At 41.2% G+C, this 13,371-nt stretch overlaps 1 protein-coding gene across 10 annotated transcripts in view; it reads left to right on the top strand.

The window, feature by feature from the left end:
* Positions 1-13,371, top strand: part of PARN (poly(A)-specific ribonuclease) — a 184,914-nt gene that overhangs the window by 24,665 nt on the left and 146,878 nt on the right. For all 10 annotated transcript variants that reach the window (XM_055562406.1, XM_055562407.1, XM_055562408.1 and 7 more), the window contains 3 exons: positions 2,619-2,675; positions 8,427-8,504; positions 12,670-12,713. In XM_055562406.1, coding sequence (XP_055418381.1) covers positions 2,619-2,675; positions 8,427-8,504; positions 12,670-12,713 — 179 coding nt within the window. The remainder of the gene's footprint in view (positions 1-2,618; positions 2,676-8,426; positions 8,505-12,669; positions 12,714-13,371) is intronic.

Raw genomic sequence — 13,371 nt, 5'->3', positions numbered from 1 at the left:
CAATTTAGTGACTTATTTTCTCCCGTAGAAGAATTGAATTCATAGCAAAACCTGAAAGAGAGTGAGGGAAATCTAAGAGTAGGTATTTAGACGTAGCCAGCAAAGTGAGGATGGCATCGTGGTGGACCGTCTTCACCTTCATGAAGCCATCTCAGAGCAAGAGTTAGTGGTTAGCATTCAGACTTTGTGTCACTGAGCGTCTCGGCCCATTAAGTGGTCTCACTGTGGCTAAATTCAGGCCCGGTTACCTAGTTTTCCTAAAACAAAGTTAAGACAATATGGGCCTACAGATGCATGCTCATAGTTATGTTGGAACCTCACTTTGGTTGTCCTCTGGAGAATGGATTCTAGCAGGAAGACCAGTTAAGCTGAAGAGTAACCAGCTAAGAGACACTGGTGGCCTTAAACAGGAGAAAGTGAAGTGGAAATGTTAAGCGGTCTTTCGTGTCCAACTCTTTGCGACCTGATGGACTATAGCCCGCCAGGCTCCTCTGTCCATGGAATTCCCCAGGCAAGAATACTGGAGTGGGTTGCCATGCTGTCCTCCAGAGGGGCTTAGCTTTGGGAATAGGTTTTTTTTTCTTTTAAAAAAATATTCTATTAAAAAATTTAATTCTGGGAAAGTATGTAACATGAAATTTACCATCTTTGCCAGTTTGAAGTATTCAATTCTGTACTGTTAAATACATTCACATTGTCCTACAACCATTACCACCATCCGTCTCCAGACTGTTTTTATCCTGCAAAATTGAAACACTATACCCATTAACTAATAACTTCTTATTCCTCCCGTCCCCCCAGCCTCTGGTACCCACTGTTCTGCTTTCTGTCTATGAATTTGACTCCTCTCAATGCCTCACATAAGTAGAATCAGATAGTATTTGTCTTTCTGTTACTGGCTTCGTTCATTTAACATAATGGCATTTTGGGTTCATCTTTATTGTAGCATGTGTCACAATTTCCTTTCTTTTTAAAGTCTGAATAATAATATATATACCACATTATGTTTGTCCATTTATCTGTTGATGGACTCTTGTGTTGCTTCTGTCTTTTGGTTCTTGTGACTAATGCTGCTCTGAACATGAGTGTCAAGGACTCTCTTGAGTCCTTGCTTTCAATTCTTTGGGGCGTATACCCAGGAGTGGAATTGCTGGATCATACGGTAATTCTGTTTTTAATATTTTGAGGGACTACCGTGCTATTTCCCACGTGACTGTACCACTTTACATTCCCACCAACAAAGTACAAGTCTTCCAGTTTCTCCACAAAACCATCAGTGTTTTTTAGACTCGAGTAATTTAAGGAAGTGAACAATTTCAATGAGGGTGAAACGGGAGAGCAGGGGACTTGCAGGTTCCTGGGAATTAAACTGGACCTGGTGAATTTTTTTTTAATTTAAATTTTTGGCCATGCCACACAGCATGCAGGATCTTAGTTCCCTGACCAGGAATAGAACCCATGCTCGTTGCAATGGAAGCACAGTCTTAATGCCTGGACCAGGGACATCCCAGGAGAAGAGTCATTAAGTAATTTAGCTGTGAAGAGACAAGGAGAAGGAGAGTGGTTCCCTAGAGCTTAGAGTTAAGGAAAGGATTTCAAGATAGGAAAGAAATTGAGTCTATTTAAGCACCATCATGAAGAAAACAGGAGGGAAGAAGCTGAGTGGCAGTGAGTCTCAGTGTGGTGCTATACAAATTTTATAAAAATGCATTTGACCAGGAAAAAAGAAGGTGGCGGGGGTGGGGGGCGGGCGGTGCTTCCCTGGTGGCTCAGTTGGTAAAGAATCCTCCTATAGTGCAGGAGACCTAGGTTTGATCCTTGGGTTGGGAAGATCCCCTGGAGAAGAGAATGGCAACCCACTCCAGTATTCTTGCCTGGAGAATCCCATGGACAGAGGAGCCTGCTGGGCTACAGTTCATGGGGTCAAAAAGAGTCTGACATGACTGAGCAACTAAGCACTCACTCAGGAAAAAAAAAATCAGAGAATTCTTGATTTAACAGTTGGTCTGAGTGGTCCTCCTAGGAATGGAATGCAGTATTAATTTGGCCAGCAGGTGGCAGCTTTTAAAAGTCTCTGTTTCTAAGGCAACTTCTTGTTTAGTCCTTAAGTTGTATCGGATTCTGCAACCCTGTGGACTATAGCCCACCAGATTCCTCTGTCCATGGGATTACCCAGGCAAGAATACTGGAATGGATTGCCATTTCTTCCTCTAGGGGATCTTTCTGACCCAGGGATTGAATCCATTTCTCTTGCATTGGCAGATGGATTCTTTACCGCTCAGCCACCATGGAAGCCCTCAAGGCAGCTTGAGGGATGTGGAGATTTCAACAGTTGATTGGAAGTGATGGGTATACCCTAGCACTGTTAGCTTAGTAACTAATGAATAGTTTGCCACTTGCTCATCCCTCTCTCTGAAACAGAAAAATGGTACATGCAGAAATCATTTCCAATGCAGTTGTTTGGGGGTGATGGACTCAAAACATGGGAAACAAAAGTTATCTAACTGGGTATAAGATTTCAGCCTCTGTTTTTTTTTTTTTTTGCCTAGATTTTAACTTATTCAAACAAGGAACATATATATTTCAATAGTTGGTTTTTTGTTTTGTTTTTAAATTAGGAAGAACTGAATGATGCTGTGGGATTTTCTAGAGTCATTCATGCCATTGCTAATTCGGTGAGTGAAACAAACTTTGTAATTAGTTTCCTGAACATAACATTTACTGTGAAATGCCAAGTTATCATTACAAATCCATCATCTGGTCACATTGATATTAGAATGTTTTCCTGGTCTGGAAGGAGAAGTTAGAACTTAATAAAGATAGCTTGTTGTCATAATGCGCTCAGCGTGACATTATAATTGCTGACTTACATCCAAACCATTTTTTTAGAAAGCATTTCTATTAAAACGCAGAAGAGGATTATACTGTGATGGCCTTATGTGGGTCCATGAAACTGATATTTATTATTCTCAAAACCAACAAGTAGCAGAATAGCAAACTAAAGAAGATGAGGAGAAATAATCTAGTGTTTGAAACCTTGTATTCCTTCATTAAAAGAAATCTAGAGGATAAAAATAATTGTGTTGAATTCCTCCGCTTAACTGAATCTTGTATGTTTGTTTTTTAAATAATTTTATTTATTTATTTAGGCTGTGCTGGGTCTTTGTTGTCGTGAGGGCTTTTCTCTAGTTTTGGCGAATAGGGGCTCCTCTTCCGTTGCAGTGCGCAGGCTTCTCATTGCGGTGGCTTCTCTTGTGGAGCGCAGGCTCCAGAGCACGTGGGCTCAGTGGCTGCGTCTCCTGGGCTCTAGAGCACAGGTTTAATGGTTGTGGTGCATGGGCTTAGTTTCTCCCCAGCATGTGGAATCTTCCCCAGCCAGGGATTGAACCTGTGTCTCCTGTATTGGCAGCTAGATTCTTTACCACTACCCCTGAGAATCCCTGAATGTTACATTTTAATAGCATTAGATACATTTAAAAAATGTGTCAACTGTTTATGTAAATGTGCTGGAGGGTTCTGTGATAGATATAGTAGATATTTTCCCTTGTTTCTTACATCCTTTAAGAAAAGAAGCACGCCCATCTTGCACAGAGAAGCTGGGTCTTGCTGCTGGTTGTTCTGTTGAGTTACCCATCCAAGTCACACTGCTTGCCTGATGTTAAACTTCCTGGAGTCTAAGACCTCCTTGTCCTTGAGTAGCTGGCCTAGGGAGAAGGCATTGTCTCCCTCAAGGAGTCGTCTTGTCCCTTAGATGCTGAGCTCCGCATCGGGGGAGCTTGAAGGCGGTGCTCCAGGAGTCCATGGTTGTCTCAACAGCAGGTGTAGCCTTGTCAAACAGGAGCACTTTCGGGGAGGCAGCCACTGTCCCCAGCAAGGGGTAAACAGAACTTAGACCTTGAGAGAGAGAAGGGCTGGCTTCTTAGGAGCTCTTTCTCTCAAGTAAATGATGTTACCGAAACAGAATAGAACCAGGGATAAGCCTGGAGAAAAACAAAGGTGTGGGTCTCTTGAGAAGTAGCTAAAAAGCTAGTTTAAAACTCAACATGTCAAAAAACTAAGATCATGGCCTCTGGTCCCATCACTTCATGGCAAATAGATGGGGAAACAATGGAAACAATGACAGACTTTATTTTCTTGGGCTCCAGAATCACTGCAGGTGGTGACTGCAGCCACGAAATTAAAAGACACTTGCTCCTTGGAAGAAATGCTGTGACAAACCTAGATAGCGTATTAAAAAGCAGAGACATACTTTGCCAACAAAGATCAATATAGTCAAAGTTATGGTTTTTCCAGTAGTCATGTATGGATGTGAGAGTTGGACTGTAAAAAAGGCTGAGCACTGAAGAGTTGATGCTTTTGAATTGTGGTGTTGGAGAAGACTCTTGAGAGTCCCTTGGACTGCAAGGAGATCAAAGCAGTCAGTCCTAAACTAAAGGAAGTCAGTCCTGAATAGTCGTTGGAAAGACTGATGCAGAAACTGAAGCTCCAAAACTTGGGCCACCTGATGCGAAGAGCCAACTCATTGGAAAAGACCCTGATTCTGGGAAAGATTTAAAGCAGAAGGAGAAGAGGGTGACAGAGGATGAGATGGTCAGATGGCATCACTGATTCAATGGACAATAACTTGGGTAAACTCCGTGAGATGGTGAGGGACAGGGAAGCCTGATGTGCTGCAGTCCAAAGAGTTGGGACACAACTGATCAACAGCAACAAGATTGCGTGTATCCAGAGAAGCAGAGAGGGCTTCCCTGGTGGCTCAGTGGTAAAGAATCTGCCTGTAATGCAAGAGAATTGGGTTTGATCCCTGGATTAGAAAGATCTCTTAGAGAAGGAAGTGGCAACCCACTCCCGTATTCTTGCCTGGTATATTCCATGGACAGAGGAGCTTGCTGGGCTACAGTCTGTGAGGTCACAGAGAGTTGGGCTTGACTGAGAGACACACACACACAGAAGCAGAGGGGAGTTTCTGGTCTTGTTTGCTTACATTATACACACTTAACCAGCCGTCTTCAGAGCAGTGGTGGATTGATTGAAGCTGTCCCTGAAACAGATGTGGGGCAGCAGTTGGCTTTGAGCTCCCATAACCAGCATGATGGTTTAGGGGGCTTTTCCAAGATGGGGGCATTTATTTGCCTTGTACAAACAATTCAGATCCCTTAGCCAGCTGTGCCTCTATTTATTTTTCCTCTCTGTGGTCCCTCTTCAGCAGAGTGATTCATAGCATGTTGTGGACCATCCGAAGTGCACGTCACGGAACATACCGTGATAAAAATTTAGCCCTGTTTATTAGTGATCCAGACTTTTAAAATTTAAGTCACGTACTTCGAAACTACTAACATAGTTGAGCTCTGTATAGCCAGTGAACAAGTAAACACTCTATATTAGACCAGGTTCTTTCCCTGTCACTCTTAGTAACGAATCTGTTTTCTCTAGTTTTAAAAAAATTCGTATTAATTTTTCACCCACAGAAAAGTTGCAAAACTGGTACAGGATTTCTATACACCCGTCACCTAGCTACACCTAATGTTATTATCTTGTATAACCATACAGTTGCAGAACCATGAAATTAGCATTGGTACAATACTATGAGCTAACTTGAATTTAACCTGTTTTTCCTCTAAGTCCTTTTCCTGTTCATGGTTCTATCTAGGATCCCACATTGCATTTACTTGTTATTTCTCCTTAGTCTTCTGCAGCCTGTAGTTTACTTTGTCTTTCATAACCTTGATGTTTTTAAAGAGTGTTGATTGTAATTGTGTCAGGTGTCCCTTGGTTTGGATTTGTTTGATCTTTTCTCACGTTGGATTGAAGACACAGTTTGGGCAGGCATGCCACAGAAAAGATGATTCATGACGTTGACCCCCATCCCTCAGTTCAGGTGGTGTCTGCTGGGTTTATGCACTGTAGAGTTACTGTTTTCCCTTTTGTAGTTAATAAATATATTGGAGATATTTGGAGGTGCTGAAAATCCTGTTTTTTCTCGAGCTTTTGCCAGTGACACAGCATCTGTCAGTGGCTCTTGCCTGCAGCCATCATTACTGTGGTATTCTAGTGGCAAGTTTGTGTTTCCCTCTTTCTTTCTCCTTTGTTTCTGGAAATCTTTTAGAAGAGCTGCCCCTGCTCCCCTTCTGTTAATTCTTTTTTTTTTTTTTTTTTTTGGACTCAGAGAAATTGATTTCATTCTACATATCTTTAAACAATTGATTTATTTATTTGGCTACATCAGGTCTTAGTTGCAGTGTGCAGGCTCTCTAGTTGTGGTGCACAGGCTTAGTAGTTGGGGCTTGCGGGGTGAGTTGCTCCAAGGCACGTGGGATCTTAGTTCCCTGATTAGAGATTGAACTGACATCCCCTGCATTGGAAGATGGATTCTTAACCACTTGGCCACCAGGGAGGTCCCCACTGTGTAGAGGTATTTCTTAATTTAAAAACATTATCTATTTATTTATTTTTGGCTCTGCTGAGTCTTCACTGCCGTGTGTGGGCTTTAGTTGCAGTGGGGCAGGGGCTACTTTTCTCTAGTTGCGGTGTGCAGGCTCCTCGGTGCAGTGGCTTCTCTCGTGGAGCATGGGCCCTAGAGCATGCAGGCTTCCGTTGATGTGGCACACAGGCTAGTTGCCCCACAACCTGTGGGGTCTTCCTGGACCAGTGATTGAACCTTGTCCCCTGCATTGACAGGTGGATTCCTAACCACTGGACCATGAGGGAAGTCCCTCTACAGATTTTAATCTAGTGTTGTTATTTTGTTCTTATTTATTTTGTTGCTCGGATGGTATCACATGGGCCATTGGCGCTTCTTCAGGCTGACTCCGCTGGAACAAGCCCCATCCTTTTCTGAGCACCTCCTTACTTTCTGACATCACAAGATATTCCGCACTTATCTTGTATTTTCCCTTCCTCAGCTCTAGAATCAAGGACTTCTCCAAGGAGCCCTGGTTCCTTTTAGAAACCAAGTTCTGGTGCTGGGCTCCTGCTGTAGTGTTACTACTTCTAGTTCCCCTCCCTGCACAGAGCTAAGAATGATACATGTGTAACCATGCATGTATACACATGTTGCTATTTCCATGTCAGACTTAAATGCACAGAGCTAAGAATGATACATGAGTGTAACCATGCATGTATACACACTTTGATATTTCCCTGTCTGACTTAAATGCACAGAGCTAAGAATGATACATGTGTAACCATGCACGTATATACATGTTGATATTTCTGTGTCTGAGTTATATGCATATTTTAAAAAATGAATTTATAGTGATATATGACAGATTCTAGTCCAATACCACAGGGTTTACTTTTAACCTACTCTCTTTTCTTATTTGTAACTTTCTCCCCTCCAACACTGGGAATTGCAGTTCTTGTTATCTGCTGTGTTGATGTTAGTTCTGTTCTTCCCAACCTCTTTCAGTATGGTCGAGGGCTTCATTTATAATACAGTTAGGTTTATCTTTTAGGGTTTCCATTTTGGGTTCCTTCCTTCTCTGTGGTTTCAATCAATACTTGGTATCTTAGCATTGCATAGATATTCAGAATGGCCCACACACTGAGCTGAGAGAATAGCTCATCTGTTGGATTTGGGAGATTTTTGTATAGAATTATTTATTTCAGAGAATTATGTTTAGCTTTGTGAGTCAAGGAGTATTGCTCTGAAGGTCCACTGGGATGTAGCGAAAAGCTCTGGATGCTTTATGTTAAAAATGCTGTCACCTGGCTAGCTAAATCTAAGTTGATGTTCCATTTTTTGCAGTTTTTTTTTATCAAAATGGACTAATTTATTGCATATATATTGTACCTCATTGGTTGAGGAGCAGTAAATTTCATTGGAAACAATATTTCAGAACAAGCCCTGTGGAATTTGACATACATGATGAAGGAAATGAAAACTCGTTCTTCTTAATAAAGTTTGTTATACACCTTCTAGCATTGTTATGAGTGTGTCTTTTGAAAATAAGTGAGTTGTTTTGAAGAAAACATTTCTGAAATAGATATTCGGAGTTTGTTCACAAATTATTTGACAGTTCAAGGTATCTAGCATTTTCAGTTACTTTTTTGAGCTCTTTAATAAACATTTTACTACTTCTGATTCTTGTGTTAATAAAATTATACTACTTCTGATTCTTTTGGGTAGAAGATGAATAAAAATCAGAGAAAGAGATCAATGAAATCGAAGTCATTTGGAGCTTTTACTTTGCATTCTGGATTTTACACCAGAAGAGGAATGAAGCCAGCCCAAATTTATTTGCATATCTTTATACATTTTTTTTCCCCTTAGTGTCAAAAAGTAAGTTTAGTACAAAATCCTCATGGAACCAAGCCATACATTTCAAGATACTTAGCATTTTCTGTTAGTTTTTTGAGCTCTTCAATAAAAAGCCCTGATACAGTTTTACACCAAGGAGTCTTTCTTAACCTTGACTTTTTTTCAGGGGAAGCTTGTCATTGGACACAACATGCTCTTGGATGTCATGCACACGGTTCATCAGTTCTACTGCCCTCTGCCTGCGGTGAGTGTCTTGTCAGCCTGTGTTAAGAATTCTCGTCTTCAATACTGAGAAAGCGTTCTCTGTGGGGTTCCGTTCCCTTGTCCGCAGCTGTCCCAGAGGGACAGTCTCCTGCACTTGGTTGAATGTTTTTGAAGAGATTTTAAAGGATCTTGGGATGGCTGCCATTGCTGGAGTGAGGTTAAACATTTGTTTGGTCTTGATGCCAGAGGTTTGTTTGCTCAGTACTGAGCAGGGGTTGCTGAGCCGCACATTTGGTCTTCAGGTTTGATACTGCCAACATGAGCCATAGCAGGGCATTGAAGCGGTGGTGGCTGGGGTTGGGGGATGGGCGGGGGTGGGGGGTGGGGCTAGAGGTCTGTAGACTGGATCAGGTTGTGTAAACGTCTTGGTTCCCTCTTGTGAGGCTGCTTCCCTTAGATTCTTTGTGGACCTTGGTGTTTTTGGACTCTTGGAGCCATGCTATCTCTGTGCACCAAAGCACGAGCTCCAGGTAAAGGGCTGCTCTCTGTCTCCTCCTCTTCGCTCCCTGACTGCCTGGGGCCTCATCTCTCTGCTGCTCATCACTGCAGTGTCTCTCCTTCATTTTCTCCCCATATTTTCTGTCCTTTAGTGATCTCACCCACCTTCTAGGACTTCAGCTGGAAGACACTGACATCTTCCTCTCCAGCTGGGATCTCTCCTCAGATCCAGGTCACAGTTGATGCTGACCCCGCACGTCTCTACCTGGGTAGCTTTCAGGATGAGTGGGGTTTAAAATTCATGTGTCGCAAATAGGGTGTGCAACTTAACATAACCTTCCTCTCCTTCTGTCTCCAAACCCATTCTTTCTCCTGATTGCTTTACTGTAAATGATGCCCAGTCACCAACATGGTTTTTAACATCCGTTTTGGCTCTTCTCTGTCCCCCAGATCTGGCCAGTTACAAAATCCTGCCAGTTTTGTCTCCAGGCTGTCTCGCACATCTGGATTCTTTCCATTTCAAGTAGCAAGTAGCCTTATTCCTCATCTGAAGTTAGCAAACTCCAGGCAGGATTCCCTGCCTCACTTTAACCTTCAGCTCACCCTTTAAACAGAGGTTGGCAAAAAAGGGTCAGATAGTAAAATATTTGGGGCTTTCCAGGCTGAATAGTCGTTGTCAGGACTCTCAACACTGCCACTGTCACCTGAAAACTGCTGTGGAATGCAGCGCGTCAACAAACGGATATGACGTTGCCCCAGAAAAATTTTATTTAAAAATAGGTGATAGTCCAGATTTGGCCCGTGGCTGTGGTTTTCCAGTCTCTGTTTTAAACTATTATACCACCAGATTTTTTTTTAATTGGAAGATAATTGCTTTTCAATATTGTGTTGGTTTCTGCCGTACAACAACTCGAATCAGCTGTAATTATATATATATATATATATCTCCCTTCCCTCTTGAGCCTGTCTTCCCTACCCTGAACCCCATCCCTCTGGGTCATCACAGAGCACCAGGCTGGGCTCCCTGTGTTATAGAGCAGCTTCCCGCTAGCTAGCTGTTTTACACGTGGTAGTGTGTATATGTCAGTGCTACTCAATTCGTCCTACCCTCTCCTTCCCTCTTCCTGTCCGCAAGTCCATTTTCTATGGCTTTGTCTGCATATACCACGAGATTTACCTTTTTTTTGGTTTGTTTATTTATTTTTTGTTTTATTTATTATTTTTTTTAAATTTAAATTTATTTATTTTAATTGGAGGCTGATGGCTTCTGGATTGGATAATACCTACTTTAGAGTTCACTATCATTTATACATCTGCAAAGCCTCAGTTACTTCATGTTTCTCACAATGCATCATTCCTTCAGCATCTTGATTACTTTTCTTTGGAAAATTCCGACTGTTGGGAAGCCTGTTCCTATTTCTGCAGCCTTAAGATTGTCCTTGCTTTTCATAAAAACTGCATCACCCTCAGGGACTCAAAGGCATCATAGTTGTGAGACTCAAACATGATGGGTGTGAATTTGCATTCTGTAAATCTAAAGAGCTAATGTTAATTTCAGATTCGTCACTCCTTATTGACTGAATAGTAGTAGCCTCTCTCACGGCCTTTTGACCTTCAGAGCTTCAGTGAAGTTATCTGTAAGGAAAAGTGTATTTAATGCTGGGTTTATAGGTGTTTTAAACAGCAAACAGAGCTTGGCTTGTAAGAGGCATTAAATACTGATTTAACAAATGAGAGTCTTCCGACTGTGTCAGCTTTGTAATCTCCTGATGTATGGCTCTGTCCACATCACTGACCCTGAGTTAAATTCTGAGTTAATCCCATGTTCTTTGTTTTTCTATACAGTTGATTCTTTTTAGCCTGCATTATCAAGCCTTCTGTGATCTGGCCCAACCTTCTTGTGTAGTCTGGACCTGTTTTTGTCCTTCTTCCCAGCCAGACTGGCTTGTTTTTTCTCACCCTAGAAAACGTTGTGTGCTTTTGCACGTCTGTAGTTTTTGGTATATGAAATCCTTCAATTTGAATTTCCTCTGGCTTTTCTGAGTGTTTGCTATTTACGGCTTTACCCATCTTACCCAGGTACAGTGTATGCCTCTTTGGGTGTACACCTTTCCCTTGCCTGCTGCCTTGCCCGAGTGATCTTTGCTTTCTCTGAACTGTCAGAGAACCATGTACCTCTTCTGTTGCATAATTTTTGCCTTTACATCTTACTCTGCTTTTCTCTCTAAGTGATTCCCTCCTTGGACAAGGAGTGTGACCTTTTTATTGTCTGTGTCTAAATGCCTAGCATAGCGCTTTGTATGTAAGGACTTAATAAATGTTATCTTGCATGTAGCTGGTTTTCAATCAGATTGTCCTGGAAAGAGCATATGATTTATTGCACAGTAGAAGGTGGGTTAGGGTAAGTGGTTTTATCCTTGCTTTATTACTAGGCCCGGGTATGTTATGTAGCTTCTTTGTGTTCTGTCATTGTCAGAAGGAGAAAATGGTTTTCTTCCATCCACCTTTGGAAGAAGTGATGACAGGAAAGGAAAAAGCCTAATTAAAATGATAGAACTTTTACATACACAGTTACCAAATGTATTTAAAAGTACAGTAAAGAATCTACATTTTGGGGCAGGTTTTTAGGGGAAGAGTCTCTTCTTAAAAGTCTTGCTATTCTTTCTTGCTTGTGAGGCTTTCTAATGGTACTGAGAGATTACAGTCTTTATTGTCTTTTTGTTTGACTTAGCACTGAAACCTCTTATTCATGTATTGTTCATTAATTTAACGATAGCCATTGAAAAAGCTGGTAAATACTTCAAGCTAGCTAAATACAGACTGTATTTACAGGCTCGAAAAGCTAATGGGAAATGGCAGTTTCCTGTGAAGCATGAATAACGCTGAAGAGAACTGTAGTCGCAGTGGATCAGGAGTATGAGTAGGCGGTGTGGTGTGGCAATTATGTATATAAATAACGTTAATTCAAAATGAGAGCAATCTCATTCCAGCTCTAGACTTCCTGATCAGATAAACTTGGGAAATGAATTGCCTAATTTAGGCGTTTGCTATTGGTGCCACTTAAGCAATTTTCTGAGTAGTTAAAGCAAGAATCATGTGTGTTGGAAAGTCTGTGTTTTAATGGCCATTTTAACCAATATTTCAATGGTGTTTCCATTAAAAGTATGATCCAATTTACAGTATGTCCATTTCCTGCATGAACCACTTTATTTTATTTTTTTTTAAATTTTATTGAAGTATAGTTGATTTGTAGTGTTATGTTAATTTCTGCTGTACAGCAAAGTGACTCAGTTATACATAAATATTCCTTTTCATATTCTTTTCCTTTATGCTTAATCACAAGATACGGTCAACCATTTTGTTTAAATAATTCTAAATGTCTCACTTTACAATGAGTTGTGTAATAGAAGTATTAGTGATAGTTTTCTACACATAATAAAAACCTTTTCCCCCAAACTCTTATGTTTCAGCCATAAAATGCTCATATATCTATTTTGCTTATGCAGAATTTTAGTATCAGGTCATATGATTCCCAATCAGTGAGGAATTGCCAAAATTTTTAGATATTAGTGAGAATTGGAAGTTTAGCTTCAAGGGCCTGTGTTGGTATCATGGTTTGAGAAAAGAACCATGGGACTTGAAATATTTGTTTTAAATATTGCAAATATACCAGTAAAATTATAACAGGTCACATTCTTATTTTTTAGGACTTAAATGAATTTAAGGAGATGACAACATGTGTTTTCCCCAGGTAAGCTTTCTTTGAGGATTTGCCTTTGGTTTAAAACAGCCATCAGGGCATCCATAATTACACATAGGTATAAGGCAATGGCACCCCACTCCAGTACTCTTGCTTGGAAAATCCCATGGATGGAGGAGCCTGTTAGGCTGCAATCCATGGGGTCTCTAAGAGTTGGGCACGACTGAGCGACTTCACTTTCACTTTTCACTTTCATGCATTGGAGAAGGAAATGGCAGCCCACTCCAGTGTTCTTGCCTGGAGAATCCCAGGGATGGGGGAGCCTGGTGGGCTGCTGTCTATGGGGTCGCATAGAGTCGGACACGACTGAAGTGACTTAGCATTAGCATACAGTAGTTTATTAAAACCATTGGATCATGGTGACAATTCAGTTTGCATAAGCTGGAAAATGGCTTAATAGTTCCACCTTGCTGATGTTTGCTTTTACAAATGATGATTATGTTTGTTGTTAAAATTTAAAAATCAGAATTTGATCCAAGGGTGAAAATGGACAGCAGCTGCTTTTTTCTCATCCTGTCTCCCACTGTCTGAGGGACCTGGGAGGTCTGCTTGAGTTGGTGTTTGTCTCTCTTGTCTGTTGGGTGAACCTTGTCACAGTGAAGCATCCAGTTGAGGGTATTCAGTTGAATATTGAAGATGGTTGAATATA

This window comes from Bubalus kerabau, chromosome 23, assembly GCF_029407905.1.
Source record: "Bubalus kerabau isolate K-KA32 ecotype Philippines breed swamp buffalo chromosome 23, PCC_UOA_SB_1v2, whole genome shotgun sequence".
Lineage (NCBI taxonomy): Eukaryota > Metazoa > Chordata > Mammalia > Artiodactyla > Bovidae > Bubalus > Bubalus kerabau.
The sequence above is the reverse complement of the archived record's forward strand: the minus strand, read 5'-3'. Positions and strand labels throughout refer to the sequence as shown.